The sequence below is a fragment of the Mustelus asterias genome, chromosome 5, assembly GCF_964213995.1.
Source record: "Mustelus asterias chromosome 5, sMusAst1.hap1.1, whole genome shotgun sequence".
Lineage (NCBI taxonomy): Eukaryota > Metazoa > Chordata > Chondrichthyes > Carcharhiniformes > Triakidae > Mustelus > Mustelus asterias.
This window is the reverse complement of record NC_135805.1, coordinates 93,783,870-93,807,258: the sequence shown is the minus strand read 5'-3', so window position 1 is coordinate 93,807,258 and position 23,389 is coordinate 93,783,870. Positions and strand designations below refer to the sequence as shown.

At 44.0% G+C, this 23,389-nt stretch overlaps 1 protein-coding gene across 1 annotated transcript in view; it reads left to right on the top strand.

Moving 5' to 3' along the window:
* The window catches only part of LOC144494000 (uncharacterized), a 47,336-nt gene that overhangs the window by 4,572 nt on the left and 19,375 nt on the right, over positions 1–23,389 (top strand). Inside the window, exons 2-5 of the mRNA XM_078213573.1 lie at positions 2,430–2,999; positions 12,274–12,396; positions 13,915–14,037; positions 16,698–16,820. Of these exons, the coding sequence (XP_078069699.1) occupies positions 2,430–2,999; positions 12,274–12,396; positions 13,915–14,037; positions 16,698–16,820 (939 nt within the window). The remainder of the gene's footprint in view (positions 1–2,429; positions 3,000–12,273; positions 12,397–13,914; positions 14,038–16,697; positions 16,821–23,389) is intronic.

Genomic DNA, 23,389 nt, shown 5'->3' with positions numbered 1-23,389 from the left:
GTTCCACAACATGTCTCCATCCATCACTCTGCTTTCGCCAATCTCAATTAACTTCTACTTGAGGACACGGATTTCAAAATCCTCATCTGCACGTACAAATCTCATCACATTCTCTGCCTCATTTTATTGGCAATCTTTTGACAGACCATAGGCCATAAGATGTAGGAGCAGAAGTAGGCCATTTGGCTAATTGAATCTGCTCAGTTCAGTTGGTCATGACTGATCTGATATGAACAGGAGGAATTGTGAATAAGTTCTGATTAAGCACAGTACTTAAAGATTAAGTGACGTCAAGTCGGTTTAGAATCCCATTCGCCAAGGTGAAAATTAGTATGTCATGTACCAAACTACCCTTGCTGCTTTCCATAATGGCAAGCGATGAAAAGTAATTTGTTATCTTACTTCACTCTAATGGCATGACATCCACTCGAAATGGTATCCAGTGGAGGTTATTTGCAGAAAATGTATTGTTTTGCTTGACAGGGTTACTGGTGAATCCCTGAAAGGGGAAGGAGTTAGAGAGACAGTTTTCCCACTTCCAGTGAATATAGGAAGGGCAAAGACAAAGAGATACAAATAAACCAATTAGGTGGGTGTGTGGGGGTGGGGGTTGCAGATGCAAAATTCAATGTACCATACTCACCCCTCCCTACCATTTACTGTGGCCATTCATCCCAGCTTTCACTGGATAGCTATGCCTGATTCACTGCATCCCCCTGATTCTGGCTTCCTTCACATTCCACTGCCCTTTCCTACACCAGTGGTGATAAACTTCACAGCCACATGGGCCCTACAGTGCATAAATCTCTGAGCCTTTCAAAACTTTTCAACCACTGCTCACCATCTATTTCGACCCTGTCATAGAATCATAGAAACCCTGCAGTGCAAAAAGAGGCCATTTGGCCCATCGAGCCTGCACTGACCGCAATCCCACCCAGGCCCTACCCCCAAATCCCTACATATTTTACCCGCTAATCCCTCTAACCTACGCATCTCAGGACACTAAGGGGCAATTTTAGCATGGCCAATCAACCTAACCCGCACTTCACAGAAATATGATATTTCTGTGAAGTGTTCTGGACAATTTAAAGGTTAAAGCTACTGTATAAATTTAATTTGCTGTTGTAATGCCTCACAACAATTGTTGCGTAACCATTATTATTTATTAGGGAAGACCAGTTACATTGAATGACATTTTGTCTGGAGCTTCACTTCATTACTTCATTGCCACTGGGTCTAAATCCTGAGACTCCTTGAACATCTTTACTATGTAGACTGCAGCATTTCCACAGATGGCCACCCAGACCTTCTCAAGGGCAATTCAGGATGGGCAATAAATGCTGAGCTTGCCTGAAAATGAACGTATAAAACAAAAGAAAGTACTTTGAAGAACTTTCCCTCAGAAGATTAAATACACAATTGTGACCAGTGATAAGAAGCGCTTGTCTGTCACAGGCAGGACTTTGATAAGCTGAATTTTTTTATGTGCTTGAGTTTATGTTAGTGATCTCTAGAAATATACAATTTACTCATGTTAATAAAAGGCTATTCAGTTTAAAGAAAAAAAGTTGAATTTCAAATGTGTGTGTTTTAGGACACACCAAGAACAAACTTTCAACGTTTTAAAGCATCAATAACAGGTACTGCAGGATGGGATATTTGTTTTTCCTCAATTGCCCTGCCATTCATTTTTCAGCAAGTAGAACTCACTGGATCATGTTTCCTGTTAGTTATCATTCCCACAAGGAGTCTTAAACACTCCAACATGTTACCTTTTCATGTGACTACTGGAGTGTTGTACAAATAGCAGTTAACTGTATTCTTTTAATGATAGATTTGCAATTAACTTATAGATTTGCAATTTGATTTTTTTTTATTAGGAGGAAGCCTATGGTGCTTGATATTGTTATAAAAGTAGTGAAGATGATAAAGTAGATCAAGAAGTAGCCATTTCTTGATATAATCTTTGGATTTTCAAAGTCTAGATTGTAGAAGGAAGGAAAGCAGTCCACAGTTTTAAGGCAGTGGGAAAGAATGAGTTCTATTATGAAACACTGTTGAGTCATGATGCCAACACAGCAAGTATCAGGGAGAAGGTCAAAAAGGAAATATTTTAAATTTCTTTTACATTTGCATAAGACATACATTACACACCTTAATTCTTGCTGTTCCGACCTTGGTTAACTTTCTGTCAATGCTTCTCATTGCAAACTGCTAATTTAATACTTTGAATTTTGCTCGGGCAAATGTCTTAATGTAGTTGTCGATTCTACCAGGAGGTGGCCTTGTAGAGTGAATTTCTGAAGTCTTTCTCCCAACCCTTTTGCCACCTTGTACACAAATGAACGGTATGTATACCATATCACTGTATTTTTTTAACATTGTATTTCTACAAATGTGTACCTTTTTTATATTTCTTACTTTCACAGAAGCACAATGTAAAAGTCGACCCCACGATTTGGTTTTTATCATTGATAGTTCCCGTAGTGTCCGATCTCAGGAGTTTGAGAAGGTGAAAGTCTTCCTAGCTAATATGATTGACACATTGGATGTTGGACCTGCTAGCACCCGAGTGGCAGTTATCAACTACGCGAGCTCTGTGAAGGTAGAGTTCATGCTCAACACCTACAATAACAAGAACGACATGAAGCGGGCAGTTTTACAAATTGAGCCCCTTTCAACTGGCACCATGACTGGTTTGGCCATTGAGAGTGCGATGAATGAGGCTTTCCTGGAGTTGGCGGGAGCAAGAGCTGAGGAACTTGGTATCTCCAAAGTGGCCATCATTGTGACAGATGGGAGGCCCCAGGATCAAGTGGCAGAAATATCTGCAAGTGCCCGGGCTGCTGGAATTGAGATCTATGCTGTTGGGGTGGACAGGGCTGACATGCAGTCACTCAGACTAATGGCCAGTGAACCACTGGATGACCATGTCTTCTATGTGGAGACATATGGTGTGATTGAAAAGCTGACTTCTAGATTCATGGAGACGCTTTGTGGTAAGCTATTTCTGTTGTCACTAAAATGCGGGGATGTAAATTAAGCAAATAAAGTAGCAATCTAATAATGCACTGTGCTTCCACACTATCTAAAATTGTCTATAGTACTTTGCAAGCTCTGCTATCTGGATTTTGTAGATCATGTTATTTGAATGAAAGAAAAAGTTGAAGCAACTTCTCAGAGAAAATGGGTGTTCCTCAGAAGAATAACAAGTCGTTTTAAAAACATCCATTTCAGGTTGAAGAAAAATCTAATAAAGCGTTCAAGAAATGGGGAAAAACATAATGAACTAAAGAATCCATCTCTGTATAAATAGAAATAATAAGACATTGGGGGAGAACTTACATGGAGGGTTTCCTGTCATCAATCGTTACTTTAGCAGAAGGGCCACAAAAATCTGAAAACAAATTCAGCAAATTGGTAAATTTAGAGTGGAAAAGGGGCAGAACTCTCATGAAAATTCCTCAATTTCACAAATTCACATGTCCACTTGATATTTTGGATAGATTCCTTTACGAGTACAGAAGTGAATAGATGGAACTGACTTGCCCAAACAATACTATTGCCTAAACTATACTACAAGCCTATAGCAAGTCACACATCTTGAGGGTAGGCGATGGTCTAGTGGTATTATCGCTAGACTATTAATCCAGAAATTCAGCTTATGTTCTGGGGACCTGGCAGCTTGTGGAATTTGAATTCAATAAAAAATATCTGGAGTTAAGAATCTACTAATGACCATGAAATGATTGTCGGAAAAACCCATCTGGTTCACTAATGTCTTTTAGGGAAGGAAATCTGCCATCCTTACCCTGGCCTACATGTGACTCCAGAGCCACAGCAATGTGGTTGACTCTCAACTGCCCTCTGAACAAGGGCAACTAAGGATGGGCAATAAATGCTGGCCAGCCAGTGATGCCCATGTCCCACAAATGAATTTGAAAAAATCTGAAATTGGCCAACTTATTAAATATTAAAATAAGAATTAATTTTCAGTTTGAAAATATAAATATACTTTTTTATGCTAGTAGCATGATTTTTAAAGATATGCTGTTCTCCACTCTGTCACCATAACTTCACCAAAAATGCAGTATAAACCTTAGTTATACACTTTGGAGGAAATAATAACAAATGGGATTACTATCTCAATGGAAACAAATTAAAACATGCTACCGTGCAAAGGGACCTGGGGGTCCTTGTGCATGAGACGCAAAAGCCCAGTCTGCAGGTACAACAGGTGATCAAGAAGGCAAATGGGATGTTGGCCTATATCGCGAAGGGGATAGAATATAAAAGCAGGGATGTCTTGATGCACCTGTACAGGGCATTGGTGAGGCCACAGCTGGAATACTGTGTGCAGTATTGGTCCCCTTATATGAGGAAGGATATATTGGCATTGGAGGGAGTGCAGAGAAGGTTCACCAGGTTGATACCGGAGATGAGGGGTTTGGATTATGAGGAGAGGCTGAGGAGATTGGGTTTGTACTCGTTGGAGTTTAGAAGGATGAGGGGGGATCTTTTGGAGACTTATAAGATAATGCGGGGGCTGGATAGGGTGGAGGCGGAGAGATTCTTTCCACTTAGTAAGGAAGTTAAAACTAGAGGACACAGCCTCAAAATAAAGGGGAGTTGGTTTAAGACAGAGTTGAGGAGGAACTTCTTCTCCCAGAGGGTGGTGAATCTCTGGAATTCTCTGCCCACTGAGGTGGTGGAGGCTACCTCGGTGAATATGTTTAAAGCGCGGATGGATGGATTCCTGATCGGTAAGGGAATTAAGGGTTATGGGGATCAGGCGGGTAAGTGGTACTGATCCACGTCAGATCAGCCATGATCTTATTGAATTGCGGGGCAGGCTCGAGGGGCTAGATGGCCTACTCCTGCTCCTATTTCTTATGTTCTTATGTTCTTAGTTATGCATATTGGCCATCAGAGTTTAGAAAGGAAGTCAAGGAAAGAGAATAGAGGAAGTTTACCAGGTTACATGGAGAAATTGGAGAAGAAACTCAAATTGTTCTCTTTAAACACGAGAAGGTTAAGCAGGGAAGGCATTAGCAAAGGCATCCAAAATTATGAGGGGCTTTGATAATGGGAATTGGGAGAAACTGTTTCATTTGGCAAGTGGTTTTTGTAACCAGAGGATATAGATTGAAAATGGCAAAAGAACTAGACAGGAAATTGAAAGAAATATTTTCACACAGAGAGTTGTTAAGAAAGCACAATGTGAAAGTGTTGTGGAAGGAAACACATTCAATAAGAACTTTCAAAAGGCAATTTGACATGTACTTGGAGGAGACTAATTTGCAGGGTTATGGGGAAAAAACTGGGATATGGGATTTGGCAGCTCTTTTAAAGAGCTGGATACAGGCTTAACGGGCTGAATGGACTATTGCTGCTGTAAGATCTATGAGTCTATGTTCAGAATTTAAACTACAGTATAATGAGTATTTTGTTGCACTTCTGGTGAAGTTATAGCAGTGAAGACAGCTCCAAGGAAATTCTAGGCCATCAATTTCTAAAATAAATTTTCACTGGGCATATGTGCTGCAAATATTACTTAAATGCTAATTTAAGTTTAGAGTTACGCAAGACCATAAGATACAGGAGCAGAATTAGGCCATTTGGCCCTTTGGGTCTGCTCCACCATTGTTTCATGGCTGATGTGGAGCACTCTCAGCTTTGCAGCCAAAACGGTGGAATGTAAATTGTGTGTCAATGCCCGAATTGACTTTGAGGTGGTGGGCTTAACATCTCCATCAGTGTGTTTCTCTTCTGTTTGCTCTGATATCAGGATAAGTTCTGACAACAGATTCTGATACTAATGAGTTTCAAATTATACTTCCAAATGCCTACTCAAAAATAAATGCAATTCATCCTGGGCCAACATCTAATCAAAGTCATATGATGAGCTCTAAAGATTCTATGTGAAAAATAATCTAATTTCAAAACAAATAATTTGTTAAACCATTGGCCTAGAAATTCAATCATGCAATGCTTGTTTTAAAGAGCTAAAATGGGTGCCTAATGGTCCAGTTTAGTGGGTGGCATGTATGCATTCATTCTGAGCTTCAAGTTTGGCAGCCGCCATTTTGGTTAAGGCTCCTACATAGGTACCTAGCACCCGAACTGGAAGTATTGCTAAGCATTGTTATAATACTTAAAAGTAAAGTTAAAGTAAAATGTATTTATTAGTCACAAGTAGATTTATATTTACTGTGAAAATCCCCAATCTATAACCATAGATGCCTTTGTGAAATTGATTTGTCATTGTGCCTGACTCACCAGGTGATAGGCTTGCTTGGGAACTCATGGTGGTAACAGGCAGAAATGATTGAGTTTTCAGCTCTTCAGGATTGTCCTGGAAGCTTAAGAAATTACAGGTTAATTCCAAGTCATTGGTGTGAACCATCCAAGAAAGAAAGCAAAGGGGCCAAAAAAATTGTATTTTTATAAATTTTTCTTTGAACACTTTTGTTCATTAGTCATAAAAAATCTCAGATATTGAAGAAAAGTCTGTTTGATTGACTGTCATGAATCATCCGCAAGAAAAAAGCCATCCACTTTCCAATTGGTTGAGAAAGTGGAGCACTGAGTTTGACCATGGTGGGCCATCAATGTCAGGAGTGTGAGGTTGGATGGGATGGTGGGAGGCAGGAGATCATTTGATGACAATTGGACAGGAATATGTCCAACCAGAGATGACAATCCTAAAGAATGATTCTTCAGAATCTCAAATTCAAGGCTCATCCACTACATATGACTGAGTTGCTGCTCCATCCTTTTAGGCTGCTGGTTAACTTTGGAGAATTTTTGATGACATTCAGTCCATTAACAACTCAGTTGCGAATTATATTAATTGGCCGGGATTCTCCCAGAAAAACTTCATGTCCCCAATTCACGTGAAAATGGGAGTAACGCCCGCCAATTTTTTTGGCGTGATTTTCAGATTGAATCTCTGACACTCTGTGCAACAAAGAGTGCCCTGGCGGGATTCCCTCTGAAATTCCCGCCCAAGAGGCGGCAGCATGGCACTGAGCGGGACACTGCGCATGTGCCAATCTGTCAAAGCGGAGATCAGCGCTTGCGCAGTGACCCTGCACTTCCGGCCTCCCGATCGCTGACCAGCCCCGTAAACCCTCCTGGACCTCCCTGCCTGGGCAAACCCTGACGTACCCTCCGCCGCCCACCCCACCCCCTTGGCAGCTCCGACCGCCTCTCTGGTCCCAACGCCCCCCAGCACCCCGCCCCCCCCCCCCCCCCGCCGCCGGCACATTGGGTAGAAACGTCTGCCCTTCCCCATGGTGCATCTGGTATTGGGCACATTTAATCGGACGGAGTGGTGGTGGGTGAGGGAACTGCCATCTTCCAACCTCCATCCTGATTAAGTCTGTGGCGGGAAGGTCTGTGGGTGGCCTTCCAGCTCCATCCCACTGCAAATTGCTGCTGCCACTTAAGGGCTCAATCCCCCTCTCCCGCTGCTGTTATTAGCCCAGTAGCAGGTAGGGGGTTTGCAATGTAGTGAGGATGACAAGCAAACCTGTGTAGGGTTTCTTGTGGGCTCCCGGCAGAGGAAGTCTCTCATTCAAAAGCACCAGACACTGGGTGGGGGTTGGAGGGGGGGGGGGGGTGGTAACTGCTGAGAGCCACCCTCTGCCCTTTCTACTGACCTCCACCCCTTGCCCACCCTGTGACCTTCCCTCCTGCCATCACTCATCTCTAGCCTGGGATCCAGTGATGATCTTGGCTGAGTGTCACATCAGCAGCAGCCACTGCCTCCCCAGTGACAGTGCCATTCGGTAGAGCCCCTAGATGCTAGAACGCAGAGATATTTACATGAACCATCTCTCTCATCCCCAAAATATCCTACCTTATCATGGTTGACCTTACAACTACCATCCAAAGCATTGTGGATGTTCCTACAACACATTGACTGCAGCAGTTCCTTCTCAAGGGCAATTAAGGATGGGAAATAGGCAATGAATGCTGACCTAGCCAGTGACACCTATATCCCATGACCAAATTTTAAAAGATCCTCCTTTAGTTCAGCATTACAAATCTTGCTCTCAATTGACTACAAGTATCTGGTGGAATTTTCCAGTCTCATCTGTACGGGACCCCTTGCAAGCAAGAATGGAAAATTTGGCATTCCAGTCAAACTCCATCCACTTTCAGCGGCACTAGAAAATCCCAGCCGCAAAGAAGAATGGAAGATTTCGGCCATTAACACAAGCACAAATTTTGAACAAAAACAACAGCTAAATTCTATCTGCTTTACAATATTTAGCAGGAACAATTAAAAATTATCCATGAGCCCCCTGTAATCGTGTGTTCATTTACCTATTCAAGTTCTTTGAGGAAGTGTCCCCCAGTGGTTACAGCTTGGGAATCAAAAGGCTGCTGAGTTTCTATTGGGGACACTGCAGATGGCCGGTTTAACTTTGATCAGATCTGGACCCCAAGTGCTTGTTTGCAGCTTAACTTGGACTGGGCACTCTGGCCCAGCTGGTTGTGTGGCACTAACGATGGCACTGGTGGAGTGAATGCTATGGAACAGGCACACGATCATCCTGAAAGATCTCCATAGGTAACTCTTTCACAAGCCGAAAACATTGTGGAAGCTCCTGCCATTACAGACCCTCAAAAGTCAATGTGACTGACCACTCACTCCATGTTGGACAGAATAGTTTCCATTCTATTGGTGAAACCCTGACACAAGTTGGAGCTAGATCCTGTTCATGCTCTGAGCCATTACACAGAAGTTCGCTGGCAAGTTTCCATTCTCCAGAACCTGGGCCCTCAAAGTCAACATCTGAGACTGCTGCAAGTATGCAACATCCAGCAAGCCTCCTAGATCCTGCACTCTGCAGTTCACCATTTGAAGATCCCTCCATTAGTCTTGCCTCTAAAGTATGCATGGTTCCAATATCTAAGCTCCTGCTTGCAGGGGCCAGACTGAATGATGATGTAACTATCGGAAGGATGACTTCCCCTCTCTGAAGTGTACTGTGGGTGCCAACACTTTTAGGACCCAGAATGAAAGAACAGGTCAAGGCTTAGGTTTTCGTGTGAATGAGAGCAAAGTGGGATGAGTGACTGCTGGAAGCAGCTGCAGCTTGTAAGGTGCGATAAAGTAAGAAAGTGAAAAGGATAAAGAAGCCTTGGATAACATTTTCCTCTAGTGCTGCCACAAGACACTTCCCCTGCCCATAAAGGCACATTTCCTTCCATCGGGGACAGAGTTTGCATACTCAGATTCCTCTGGTCACAGCTTCCTGCTGAATGTAGTGTGTCGATGTTCTCCAAACAAGCTTGTGAGGTTTTTTGAGGATGGTGCTGTCATAATTGAATAGTTTGCCTAGTGTGTGGAAAATGTATTGATTGAGGATTTATCAGTAGTAATATCACTGGATGTCAAGAAGAGATAGTTAAATTTTATCTTGTTGTAGATGTCAGTGGGGCGGCATGGTGGCACAGTGGTTAGCACTGCTGCCTCACAGCGCTTAGCACTGCTGCCTCACAGCGCCAGGGACCTGGGTTCGATTCTGAGCTTGGGTGACTGTGTGGAGTTTGCACATTCTCCTCGTGTCTGCATGGGTTTCCGCCAGGTGCTCTGGTTTCCTCCCACAGTCCAAAGATGTCCAGGTTAGGTGGATTGGCCATGCTAAATTGCCCCTTAGTATCAGGGGAACTATCTGGGGCAAACGCATGCGGTTATGTGGATAGGGCTTGGGTGGGATTGTGGTCGGTGATGACTTGATGGACTGAATGGCCTCCTTCTGCATTGTAGGATTCTATGATTCTAGCACTAGTGAGACACTATAGTGAGACATTACAACCAATTGACGCCAATTATCCCTAAGACACTGGAATTTCGTGATGGCTCAGGGTTGAATACAAGTGGCATGACTTACCTGTGCCTCCAGAAAGCGAACCGATTGACCCTCTTGGGTTTGTCTGCAACCTTCTAGGGAGCCCCCTTCAAAGCACCACCCCTACCCCTCCCACGGCCTTACGTCCAACTCACCTGACCTACCGCCAATCTCTGGTAAAGACCCTGGGGCACTATGGGCAGTATCCACTGCTCCCAGTTGTATTGCCAGCCCCTGATTGATCAGTGGCTCTTTGGGGGGGGGGACGGGGGGCTTATTATAGTTTTCAAAATTATTAAACGCTCTCATGAAGTAACTAAGGAGAAATTGTTTCCACTGTGAAATGGGCTGATTAGCAGAAGATGTAGATTTAAGATAATTGTTTAAAGAATCAAAGAGGAGATTAGGAAAACTTTTTCTACACATCTAGTTATGTTCTGAAAGGGCATGGCCTGAAAGAGCAGTATAGAAGATTCAACCGTAACATCCAGAAGGCAATCAGATAAATACTTGAGAGGGAAAATCAGTATTGCTATGGAGAAGGGGCAGAGCAGTGGGACCAATTAGATGTTTTTTTTCAACAAGGCATGCGGTAATGAGGCTGAGCGCCATCACAGGCATGATGGTCCCAAGGCCTCCCCCTGTGCCATATCTTTTCCATGATTCTGTGAGTGTTTAATGTCTGACAGCAGATAAAACAACACAGGATTGCTTGCTAGAAGTTAAATGATTAATATTGTACAGCTTAATCATATTAAATACTGGGTCAATAAATGCATTATTCCATACCTTGTCAATAAACATTCATACTGAACATGATCGCATTTTTATTAATAACTGTAATCATCACGTCTTAATGAATATTATACTGATAATTAAAAATACTCCTAAAATACCTAGCGCAAAGGACAAAAGTTGTGGTTATTAGAGGCCTATCATCTTAGCCCCAAGACTGCAGGAGTTCCTCAGGGCAGAGTCCTAGGCCTAACCATCTTCAGTTCTTTCATTGGTAATCCTCCCTTCAGCATAAGGTCAGAACAGGGGTGCTTTATAATTGCACAGTGTTCAGTTCAATTTGCAACTCCTCAAACAATGCAATAGTCTATGTCCACATGTAGCAAGTCCTGGACAACACTTAGCTGTGGGCTGACAAATGGCAAGTAACTATAGTGTCTCACTAGTGCTAGATAATGACAATCTACAACAAGATAAAGTTTAACTATCTCTTCTTGATATTCAGTAATATTACTATTGATGAATCCTCAACCATCAACATCCTTGGGGTTACCATTGACCAGAAACGTAACTGGATAAGCCACATAAATATTTTGCTACAAGTGACGATCAGAGTCTGGATACTCTGCTGTATGTAACTCACCTGACTCCTAAAGCCTTTCTACAAGGCACAAGTCAGAGGTGTGATGGAATACTCTCCATTTAACTGGATGAATGAAGCTCGAATAGCACATAAGAAATTCAACACCATCTCGAACAAACCAGCACACTTGACTGGTATCCCATCCACCTTAAGCATTCACACCCTCCCGCACCAATGCAAAGTGGCAGCAGTGTATACCATCTACAAGATACACTGCAGCAACTCATCAATATTATCAACAGCATCTCCTGGAACATGTGATCTAGAAAGTCAAGGACAGCAAATATATGGGAACACCATCACCTGTAAATCACACAGTATCCTTGACTTGGAACTACATCACTATTCCTTCACTGCTGCCAGGTCAAAATCCCAGAACTTCCTTCCTAAAATCTCTGTGGGTGTACCTATCTACACCAGATGGACTGCAGCAGTTCCAGAAGGTGTCTCACCACCACCTTCTCAAGGACAATTAGGGATGGGCAATCAATGCTAACCTTGCCAGGGATATCACATCCCCTGAGCAAATATAGAAAAGACAAAAAAAGGGAAAGAACACAGATCATCAAATTATAAATCATTAAATTTAACTTTCAAATAATTTTGCAAAGATTGAATAGATAGAACATAAATAAACTGACATTTCCCATAATAGCATCATCTTAATAATGTTGTGCCTACAAAGTATCAGTAAAAACATGAAAGATCCCTTTTGCTAAAATATTATTGAATGGATTGTCCACACAAGGGGAATGCGGTGAGAGCACATTGTTGTTTATTTATTTATACTTACATTAAAAGGGGTTTGCAGGTACATTTGTTCAAATTTACAGTGAGTGATATAATTGGCTGACCTAAGAGCCCTGATTAACATATTTACTACGTAAGAGCTACATAATACTGATTTCATAAATCACATTTATTGTTGATAAACCAATAAGAAATCTATTTGTATTATCTGTGTTTTTAATATAGGCTCTATTTCCATCTAATATTGCTGTCAAAGCCTTTAAAAAATATCTGTTTCAGGTGTGGATATGTGCGCCATTGGAAACCACGACTGTCAGCAAATATGTGTGAGCACTACAACATCCTATTACTGCAGATGCCGTCCCGGTTTTATATTGAATGAAGACAAGAAAACCTGCTCACGTAAGCTACTTACCACTGGGGGGGGTTTTGCCATTTTATGAAGGTCTGAGAGGTTATAGTTGGTCATGGGTGGAATGAACATGCCTTAGTCCCTATGAAAATCATTAGCAAACATTCTTTTCCCTTTTCACAGTTCTTGGCAAGATTTAATAACCTTTTTGTACCTGTACTATGAGCGTAGGTACTGATAATTGTTCTATTTGCCAATAGGTTTTACACTAAAAAGATATTGAATGAATTTCCCAAGGTAAGAAAATGGGCTGAACTTTCCCAGATCATTAGCGACAAGCTGGGAGGTGGGAGGGTAAGCAAAATGGAAGATAAAGAAATTGGGGGGGGGGGGGCATATTGTCTCTCCACTGCTATGCCATACTGCTACTGGCGGGAAGATTAGCGGCCCTGTGGCTCACTGAGAGACCAATTAAGGATCACTTCCAGCCTCCGCAAGCGTCTTGCCCACGTCGAGACAGCTGATGGCCTCCTGGCAGGTTATGGGGGGCCCTCTTTGATGGGCACACCATGTCCATGGGGCACCATCCCCAGCCCCCTGGAAACAAAGGCCAACTGTGCAGGAACAATGCCACCAGTGCTTACCAAGCCACCAGAGTCCCGTTGCCAGTCCAAACAGGGTCAGCTCCCACTTTTAGCTTGGTCACAGGACTTCATCATTCAGCCCAATGTATTTTTAGATACATCCCGATAGTTATTTAATGCTCCACTCCAGGGAAAAATCAAGAAGTATAAAACAACACTTTTGATTTCATATTGATAGAATAAGTACAACAGATCCCACTTTCCCATTAAATCTCTCACTGGGTCATTTGCTGTTTTATGAATCTGGTGCCAATAGGGAAGATGCAAATGTTTGAGTGTGCCCTTTATGTGGACCAAAGGAAGAGGGTGAGTGAGATGGGTTAAATGTTATTCCTTCTCATTTCGATCTTCTAGTGTTAATATAACTGATAATACATCAGTTACCAGAGTTATAGGTATAGATTTATTTTGTTGTCTTTATTTTTGTGCAACTTTTATTTTGCTACGTTTTCTTTGTCCAAACCATTCTACTTAACATACTCACCAAATAGTAATAAATCCATCAAATCCATGTCTTCTGTATTCCTGCACCAGTCTGGATTACAATCCACTCACTCAAGGATTAGAAGAAAATATTGGAACTGCTGGAACTGATTTCTAAAAAGCCGAGTGGTTCAGTTTGCAAATCAGTGCAGCATACCTGAAAACTGGGGATCATTGTCTACAAGTTTCAAAACTTGTGGACAATGTTTGATATCTTTGATATTTTGTTATCCAGGTAACATTTACTATTCTCTACACCCTTTCACATTTATTCTCGTGCTCTTCCTCTCATTGTTAAAGTTGACATCAACTAAACTTCATACAGCCAATATTAACAGTTTGTGATTATTGCCACAATTAAAATACATCAATGAATTTCAAGTTGCTTTTCTTCATAGAATTTTATGGATAATATACATTAATTTTGATGAAATATTTTAGGTGAGAATGTGTGCGCCACTGGGAACCACGACTGTGAACAAATTTGTGTGAACACCACAACGGGCTTTCAGTGCAAGTGTCGTCCAGGCTTTAGATTGAACGAAGACCAGAAAACCTGCTCACGTAAGCCACTTGCCATTGAGGGTTTGCCACGTTATGTTGAACATGGATTTTCTTGTAGGATCATAGTTGGTTGTGGGTGATAAAAGCCTAAATATTGCTTTGTCCTTACAATTTGAAAACGATAATCACCATTCATTCATTTGCATAGTTTTTCGCTGCAAAATTCATTCATGTAGTGCCACTTCTCATGGTGCTACATGGCCGCACCATGTACTATTCTTCAATGATTTGGTAGCAGGCTGTTGTGTTCACCAGAATGCGTTCAATCGCAGTTATCCTGATATCACACAGCCCAACCTACTGCTGATGTGACGTTGAATTTCCAGCTTTGAACAATGGAGGTCTTGGCAACACCTATATTGTCCACTCCTGAAAGAAAAAAAAAGGAAAAAAACAAGGTTGGGCCCTGTTGCAACATTAATTAAAGGACCAGCACCTTTTGCAGGTGAGCTAAATGTTTGGAACTTTTTCTATTGGAAAGCATCCAAAAGTACTCTGGGCTGTTTTTGGAGATATTTTGGTACATTTGCCAGAGTGTTGCTGCATCTTCACAGGGTTGTCAGAACAATAGATGACCTGTCCTTACAAAGGCTATAAGGGCAGCTGTAGCAGTCCCTCTTCTGCAGCACCACAGGCAGATGGAGCAGAGGTTGTGGAGAAGGCAAGCTCTACACCATGCCATCTGTCAAGTTAGAGCAGAATTCTTCCATGTTTTTTAACTGTAACAGAGGGCTGTCTGGCAAATGAGGCACCCAGTATCTTGATGTGTATGTCCATCAATGCTGTCCTGTATGTCGTCCACCAACATGTTCATGAATCTTCTGTAATGAATCTCATCAATAATCTCACCCTCAATGAGCTGGCAATTTAACTAAACTTTCATCCTGGCCTGATTATAGCCCACTCATGCCCAGTGACTCACTATATGCTAATCCCTTTCTAAACTAAGTGCAATGCCACTGTCTGAGCTGGTGGCTGCAAGTATCAGATCAAGGGCCTGATTTTACCATTTTCATTCTAAGTGCTGAATCTGGGCACATTCAGATCCGACTTGGAAATCTGCTTTCAGGCGCCCCCAGACGCACATTGCCTGAAAAAAAATTGCGGGTCTGAATTGCACTGTGGGCGGGGCTTAGCGCACCTGAAACGATCAGAACTCTGAACTGCGCATGCGCAGTTAGAAAAAAAATCGAAAATCGCGCCGCTGTCACATCGCTCGCGGGTCGCAAAAAGCGGATAAAGCACCCCCCCCCCCCCCGCCCCCCACCAGCCAACGATCGGGCCTCTCTCCTCCCTCCCCCCACTACAGAGAATGATCTGACCCACCTCCCCCCCACCAGACAACGATCTGGCCTCCCTCCTCCCTCCCCCCACCCCCACCAGACAATGATCTGACCTCCCTCTGCCCTCCTGCACCCCCCTCCCCCACCAGAGAGCAATCTGTGCTCCCTCCCTCCCATCCACCAGAGATACATCTGACCCGCCTCCTCCTCGCCCCCCCCACCAGAAAATGATCGGGCCTCCTTTCTTCCAACCCTCCTCCCGCCACCAGAGAATGATCTGACCCGCCTCCCTCCCCCTTCCACCACTGATCTGAGTCAGAGACAGTAAGAAGTTTAACAACACCAGGTTAAAGTCCAACAGGTTTATTTGGTAGCAAAAGCCACACAAGCTTTCGGAGCTGCAAGCCCCTTCTTCAGGTGAGTGGGAATTCTGTTCACAAACAGAGCATATAAAGACACAGACTCAATTTACATGAATAATGGTTGGAATGCGAATACTTACAACTAATCAAGTCTTTAAGCAGCGTAGTCTGTGTTGTAGGTTGACCTGAGTGGGTTCGTGATCCGTAGTCCTTTCGGTATTTTGTCTGCTTTCTTGCATCTTTGTAGAAACTTGATGTCTGTGTCGATATGCACGATCTTCTTGGAGATCCTCTCCACTTGGAGCCGGCAGTTTGTGGTGTCTATGGTAGTCATGATGTGGAGATGCCGGCGTTGGACTGGGGTAAACACAGTAAGAAGTTTAACAACGACACAGACATCAAGTTTCTACAAAGATGCAAGAAAGCAGACAAAATACCGAAAGGACTACAGATCACGAACCCACTCAGGTCAACCTACAACACAGACTACGCTGCTTAAAGACTTGATTAGTTGTAAGTATTCGCATTCCAACCATTATTCATGTAAATTGAGGTTGTGTCTTTATATGCTCTGTTTGTGAACAGAATTCCCACTCACCTGAAGAAGGGGCTTGCAGCTCCGAAAGCTTGTGTGGCTTTTGCTACCAAATGAGTCAGAGAGCCATTGGAAGCGCTGAACTTACCTCTTCAGCAGCTGGAGCGTCCGAAACAGACCTTTTGCCGAGCATGTCTGTTTTGCGCCAAATCTGGTCGATTTTACTGCCCTCTGAAATAGCTTAGCAAGTAACTCAGTTTTACAAATAATCTCTAATGAGGTCCACCACTTTTTCAGGGCATGAATCATAACTTTGTTCCCATTACCTGCATTAAATTATAAGAAACCCTTATATCTGGGTAATGCTAGCATTTGTGTTGGGGTGTTAATCACCATTAAAATACAGCAATAAATTTCAGGTTATGTTTCTTCACCAATTTTTATGGATAATATACATTAATTTGAATAACATACTTTCAGGTAACGATATGTGCACCGCTGGAAACCACGACTGTGAGCAAATATGTGAGAGCACAGCAACATCCTATTACTGCAGATGCCGTCCAGGTTTTGTACTGAATGAGGACCAGAAAACATGCTCACGTAAGCCCGTAACCATTGTGTTACCTGTCCTGAATTTAATAGTCACAACCACCAAATACCAGCAAAGTCATCACATCCATGCCTCGTGAATTGTTGCATCAGTCTGGATATTACGATCTATGGTTCCGAGGTTGAAAGTCAATGCAGGAACTATTGTTCTGATTCCTAATGAAACTAGTGGTTCAATTTACAAATCAACATTGCTGTTAATAGCAAATGATATTCTACCAGTTTCAGAACACATTGGCCTGAATTCTCCTGCCGTTCATATCCCATTGCCGCTGACAGTGAGGACGGAGAATTTAGTGCTCAGCCAAATCTCTGATCACTGCAGTGGGACCAGAGAATCCCACTAGTGTGAATGGAGGGAGGATCCTGCCCATTGTCTTTGACATTTTGTTATCCAGGTAACTCACTGCCCTCTACAGCCTTTCTTGCTTATCATTTTATTGAAAGTTGCTCTTCCTCTCACTGTTAGTGTTGAAAATCAATTGATTTGATTTATAAAAAGGATAATGAATAACTCATAGATACATAATTCCAAATGTAGTGTATTTTCCTACTGTAGCAAATCTCAGTGAAAAATCGTCGAACTTCATTTGGGTGCACGGTGGGGAATAATGGGACAAATCCTTCAAAATGGAAAGAAACATCTCTAGTTGACATTATGAAGTTCACATATCCGGCAGAGTACCTATACTCAACCACAACAACTTGCATTTATATAGCAACACTAATGTAGTAAGACATCCCAAACTGTTCACAGGGGCATTCGCAAACCAAGTCACATAAAAAAATATTAGGACAGTGACCAAAGGTTGGCCAACAAGGTAAATTTGAAAGAGTGCTTGAAGGAGGAGACAAAGATGGAGAGCTTCATTATATCTAGTCAAGCATGACATGGTTGGTTTTAAATGCCCTCTGATCTTCCCAAGCAACTCAGTTGTGTAAATAATCCCCAAAATTGCCCATCACTGCCTCCTCGGGGCGCCAATTGTAGCTATTCGCACTTCATCAACATTAAATATTTTCAATAGCTTTGCATGAAAGGTGTTTTGTGTTTTTCATTATTGCTACCATTAAAGTACTATAATTAATTTTAGGCTGCTTTTCTTCATGAAAATTATATTACATTTAATTAAATATTTCAGCTGCGGATATGTGTGCTGTTGGAAACCATGACTGTGAGCACATATGTGTGAGCACGGCAACATCATATTACTGCCGGTGCCGTCCTGGTTATATATTGAACGAGGACCAGAAAACCTGCTCACGTATGACATTTATCATTATTGCATTCTTTAACCAAATTTCCACAGGCCACTTAACAATCCCGCCAAATACTAACAGAAATTTTTGCTTAGCCAAGTGATGGGAAAAGAATTGGAGCCTCTACCATCACTAACTTTTGCACCGGTCCACAACATGCATTGAAAATCTCATTTCCCTTCAGTGCATGGGAGGAAATCACCAAACAGTGCATCAAGGTGGAAATTATGATATTTGGCTGACACAAGTTCACATATTCAGCACAATACCAATATTCAAAAATAGCAACAACTTGCATCATATAGCACCTCTAACATGGTATATGGTCCATGGCACTTCAGAGGTGCGTTGCCAAACAAAATTAGTCACAGGGCCCGATTTTAACATTGCAGGCGTGGAAATGTGGTAAAGTCGGGCGTGAGGCCATTAACACGATCTGTGCCCGCGTCCGTGCAGATGCCCACTTTACCGAGGCCCGGGAATAGCCGTGATCCGATTCGTGCCCGAAATGGGCGCAACGACGATTTAAATGCATTTGCTTGCATTTAAATTGAATTAATGAACTGCCCGCATAACTTTATCAGCATTTCCCCCTTTACCACCGCATTCGCCAATCTGGAATCGGGCCGAAATGGACATGCTAAATAAAAGTCTATTTCGGGCGTTCCAGCTGCTGAAGATGTGAGTTCCGAGCTTCTAATGGCTCTCTGACTCAGATCGTTGTCTGGGTGGGTGGGGGGGGGGGAGGGGGGGGGGCGGGGGAGGGGGGGTGGTGAGTGGGGGGGGGTGCGGTGGTGGAGGGGAGGTGGGTTAGATCATTCTCTGGTGAGGGGGAGGAGGGAGGAGGCGGTGGGTCAGATGTACCCCTGGGGGGGGAGGAGGGAGGCGGGTCAGATGTATCTCTAGTGGGGGGGGGGTGGGGAGTCCAGATGGATCTCTGGTGAGGGGGATGGGGGGGGTGGGACGGGGGTGGCAGGAGGGTCCGCTGCCATTCTACGGGTGATCAGTGGAGGGGAAGGGGGCAGGGGGTCGTGATTGGTCTGGGTAGTGGGGTGGGGGTGGGTAGATAAGGGGGAAAGTTATGTTGTGGGGGTGGGGGCGATGTCTGTGGGATCCATCGCTCCTGCTTTTTGCTCCTGAGCTGCTTTCACTGCTTTTTGCGGCCCGGGAGCGATGTGACATGGACGCGCTTTTTCAATTTTATTCTAACTGCGCAGGTGCAGTTCAGAGCTCTGATCAGGTGTGCTAAACCCCGCCCACAGCGCAATTCAGGCCTGTGATTTTTTTTTTCAGGCTAAGTGCTAATGGGGGCGCCTGGGAACAGGTTTCCAAGTCAGATCTGAATTGCGCCCAGATTCAGCACTTAGAATGAAAATGGTAAAATCAGGCCTACAGTGTCACCTATGAACAGGTTAAAAACAGCTTAGTCAAAAAAGAATATGTTGAAAGAGGAACCAAAGATGGACAGCTTCATTTAACTCTAGTCAAGCTACATGATTGGTTCTGAATGCCCTTTGGTGTAGTCTCACAAGCAACTCATATGTACAAATATATGACCCACTAAGTCAACCCACCACCATCTTCACAGCGCACGGTGGTAACTTTTGCCACTTCATCCACATTAAATATTTTTAATAGCTTTGCATGAAATATATTAACATTTACTTTGTGATTGTTGCTGCCATGGAAATGCAGTAATGAATTAGGTTTTCTTGTTCACTATATTTTAAACAAAAGATATAATAAATTTTCTCAAATATTTCAGCTGCGGATATGTGCGCTGTTGGAAACCATGACTGTGAGCACATATGTGTTAGCACGGCAACATCATATTACTGCCGGTGCCGTCCTGGTTTTACACTGAATGAGGACCAGAAAACCTGCTCACGTAAGACAGGTACCATTTACACATTCTTTAACCAAATTTCCACAGGCCACTTAACAATCCTGCCAAATACTAACAGAAATCTTTGCTTAGATAATGATGGGAAAAGAGTTGGAGCCTCTACCATCACTAACTTTTGCACCAGTCCACAACATGCATCGAAAATCTTCTCATTTCACTTCCGTGCATGGGAGGAAATCATGAAACAGTGCATCCAGGTGGAAATTACTATATTTGGCTGAAATAAGTTCACATATCCAGCACAATATCAATATTCAAAATTAGCAACAACTTGCATTATATAGCACCTCTAACATGGTATACATTCCATGGCACTTCAGAGGTGTGTTGTTAATCAAAATTAGTCACAGGGCCCGATTTTACCATTGCGGGCGCGAAAACTTGGTAAGGTCGGGTGTGAGGCCATTAACGCGATCATCGCCCGCGTCCGCGCAGATGCCCACTTTACCGAGGCCCGGGAACAGCCGCGATCCGATTCTTGCCCGAAACGGGCGCAACGGCAATTTAAATGTATTTGCATGCATTTAAGTTGAATTAATGAACTGCCCGCCCAACTTTATCAGCATTTCCCCCTTTACCACCGCATTCGCCAATATGGAATCGGGTCGAAATGGACATGCTAAATAAAAGTTTGTTTCAGGCGCTCCAACTGCTGAAGAGGTGAGTTCAGAGCTTCCAACGGCTCTCTGACTCAGATCGTTGTCTGGGGGTAGAGGGGTTGTGGGGGGGGGTGGAGGGGAGGTGGGTCAGATCATTCTCTGGTGAGGGGGTTAGGGAGGAAGGAGGCCTGATTGTTGTCTGGTTGGGGTGGGGGGGGGAAGGGAAGTGGGCCAGATCATTCTCTGGTGAGGGGGTGGGGAGGGAGGAGGAGGTGGATCAGATATACCTCTGGGGTGGAGGGGGAGGAGGTAGGTGGGTCAGATGTATCTCTGGTTTCAGGGGGGGAGGCCAGATGGATCTCTGGTGGGGGGGCTGGGGGGGGGGGGTGGCAGGGGGTTCCGCTGCCACTCTGCGGGCGATCGGTGGAGGGGAAGGAGGCAGGAGGTCGTGATCGGTCTGAGTAGCGGGGCAGGGGTGGGTGGATAAGGGGGAAAGTTATATTGTGGGGGCGATGTCTGTGGGGTCCATCGCTCCTGCTTTTCGCTCCTGAGCCGCTTTCTCCACTTTTTGCAGCCCGGGAACGATGTGACATGGACGTGCTTTTTCAAATTTTTTTCTAACTGCGCATGTGCAGTTCAGAGCTCCGATCAGGCGTGCTAAACCCCGCCCACAGCGCAATTCAGACCTGTGATTTTTTTTTCAGGCTAATTGCTAATGGGGGCGCCTGGGAACAGGTTTCCAAGTCGGATCTGAATTGCACCCAGATTCAGCACTTAGAATGAAAATGGTAAAATCAGGCCCACAGTGTCACCTATGAACAGGTTAAAAACAGCTTAGTCAAAAAGGAATATGTTGAAAGAGGAACCAAAGATGGACAGCTTCATTTAACTCTAGTCAAGCGACATGGTTGGTTCTGAATGCCCTTTGGTGTAGTCTCACAAGCAACTCATATGTACAAATATATGACCCACCACCATCTTCACAGCGCACGGTGGTAACTTTTGCCACTTCATCCACATTAAATATTTTTAACAGCTTTGCATGAAATATATTAACATTTACTTTGTGATTGTTGCTGCCATGAAAATGCAGGAATGAATTTAGGTTTTCATGTTCACTATATTTTAAACAAAAGATATAATAAATTTTCCCAAATATTTCAGCTGCGGATATGTGCGCTGTTGGAAACCATGACTGTGAGCACATATGTGTGAGCACGGCAACATCATATTACTGCCGGTGCCGTCCTGGTTTCACATTGAACGAGGACCAGAAAACCTGCTCACGTAAGACAGGTACCATTTACACATTCTTTAACCAAATTTCCACAGGCCACTTAACAATCCCGCCAAATACTAACAGAAATTTTTGCTCAGATAATGATGGGAAAAGAATTGGAGCCTCTACCATCACTAACTTTTGCACCGGTCCACAACATGCATTGAAAATCTTCTCATTTCACTTCAGTGCATGGGAGGAAGTCATGAAACAGTGCATCAAGGTGGAAATTACTATATTTGGCTGAAATAAGTTCACATATCCAGCCCAATATCAATATTCAAAATTAGGAACAACTTGCATTATATAGCACCTCTAACATGGTATACATTTCATGGCACTTCAGAGGTGTGTTGCCAATCAAAATTAGTCACAGGGTCCGATTTGACCATTGCAGGCGCGAAAATTTGGTAAAGTCGGGCGTGAGGCCATTAACACGATCTGTGCCCGTGTCCGCACAGATGCCCACTTTACCGATGCCCGGGAACAGCCGTGATCCGATTCGTGCTCGAAACGGGCGCAACAGCAATTTAAATGCATTTGCATGCATTTAAATTGAATTAATGAACTGCCCGTCCAACTTTATCAGCATTTCCCCCTTTACCACCGCATTCGCCAATCTGGAATTGGGCCGAAATGGACATGCTAAATAAAAGTCTGTTTCGGGCGCTCCAGCTGCTGAAGAGGTAAGTTCAGAGCTTCCAACGGCTCTCTGACTCAGATCGTTGTCTGGGTGGGTGGTGGGGGGTCGGGGGGGGGGGGGGTGGGGGGGGGGGGGAGGTTGGTCAGATCATTCTCTGGTGAGGGGGGGAGGGAGGAGGGAGGCCTGATCATTGTCAGATTCGGGGGTGTGAGGGGGGGTGGGAGGGAAGCGGGCCAGATCATTCTCTGGTGAGGGGGTGGGGAGGGAGGAGGAGGTGGGTCAGATGTACCTCTGGGGTGGGGTGGAGGAGTGCGGTGGGTCAGATGTATCTCTGGTTGGCGGGGGGGGTCAGATGGATCTCTGGTGGGGAGCCGGGGGGCGTGGGGAGGGTGGCAGGGGGGGTCCGCTGCCACTCTGCGGGCAATCGGTGGAGGGGAAGGGGGCAGGAGGTCGTGATTCGGTCTGGATAGCGGGGCAGGGGTGGGTGGATAAGGGGGAAAGTTATGTTGTGAGGGTGGGGGGCGATGTCTGTGGGGTCCATCGCTCCCGCATTTCGCTCCTGGGCCGCTTTCTCCGCTTTTTGCGGCCCGGGAGCGATGAGACACGTACGCGCTTTTTCAAATTTTTTTCTAACTGCGCATGTGCAGTTCAGAGCTCTGATCAGGTGTGCTAAGCCCCGCCCACAGCGCAATTCAGACCTGTGATTTTTTTTTTCAGGATAAGTGCTAATGGAGGCGCCTGGGAACAGGTTTCCAAGTCGGATCTGAATTGCGCCCAGATTCAGCACTTAGAATGAAAATGGTAAAATCAGGCCCACAGTGTCACCTATGAACAGGTTAAAAACAGCTTAGTCAAATAAGAATATGTTGAAAG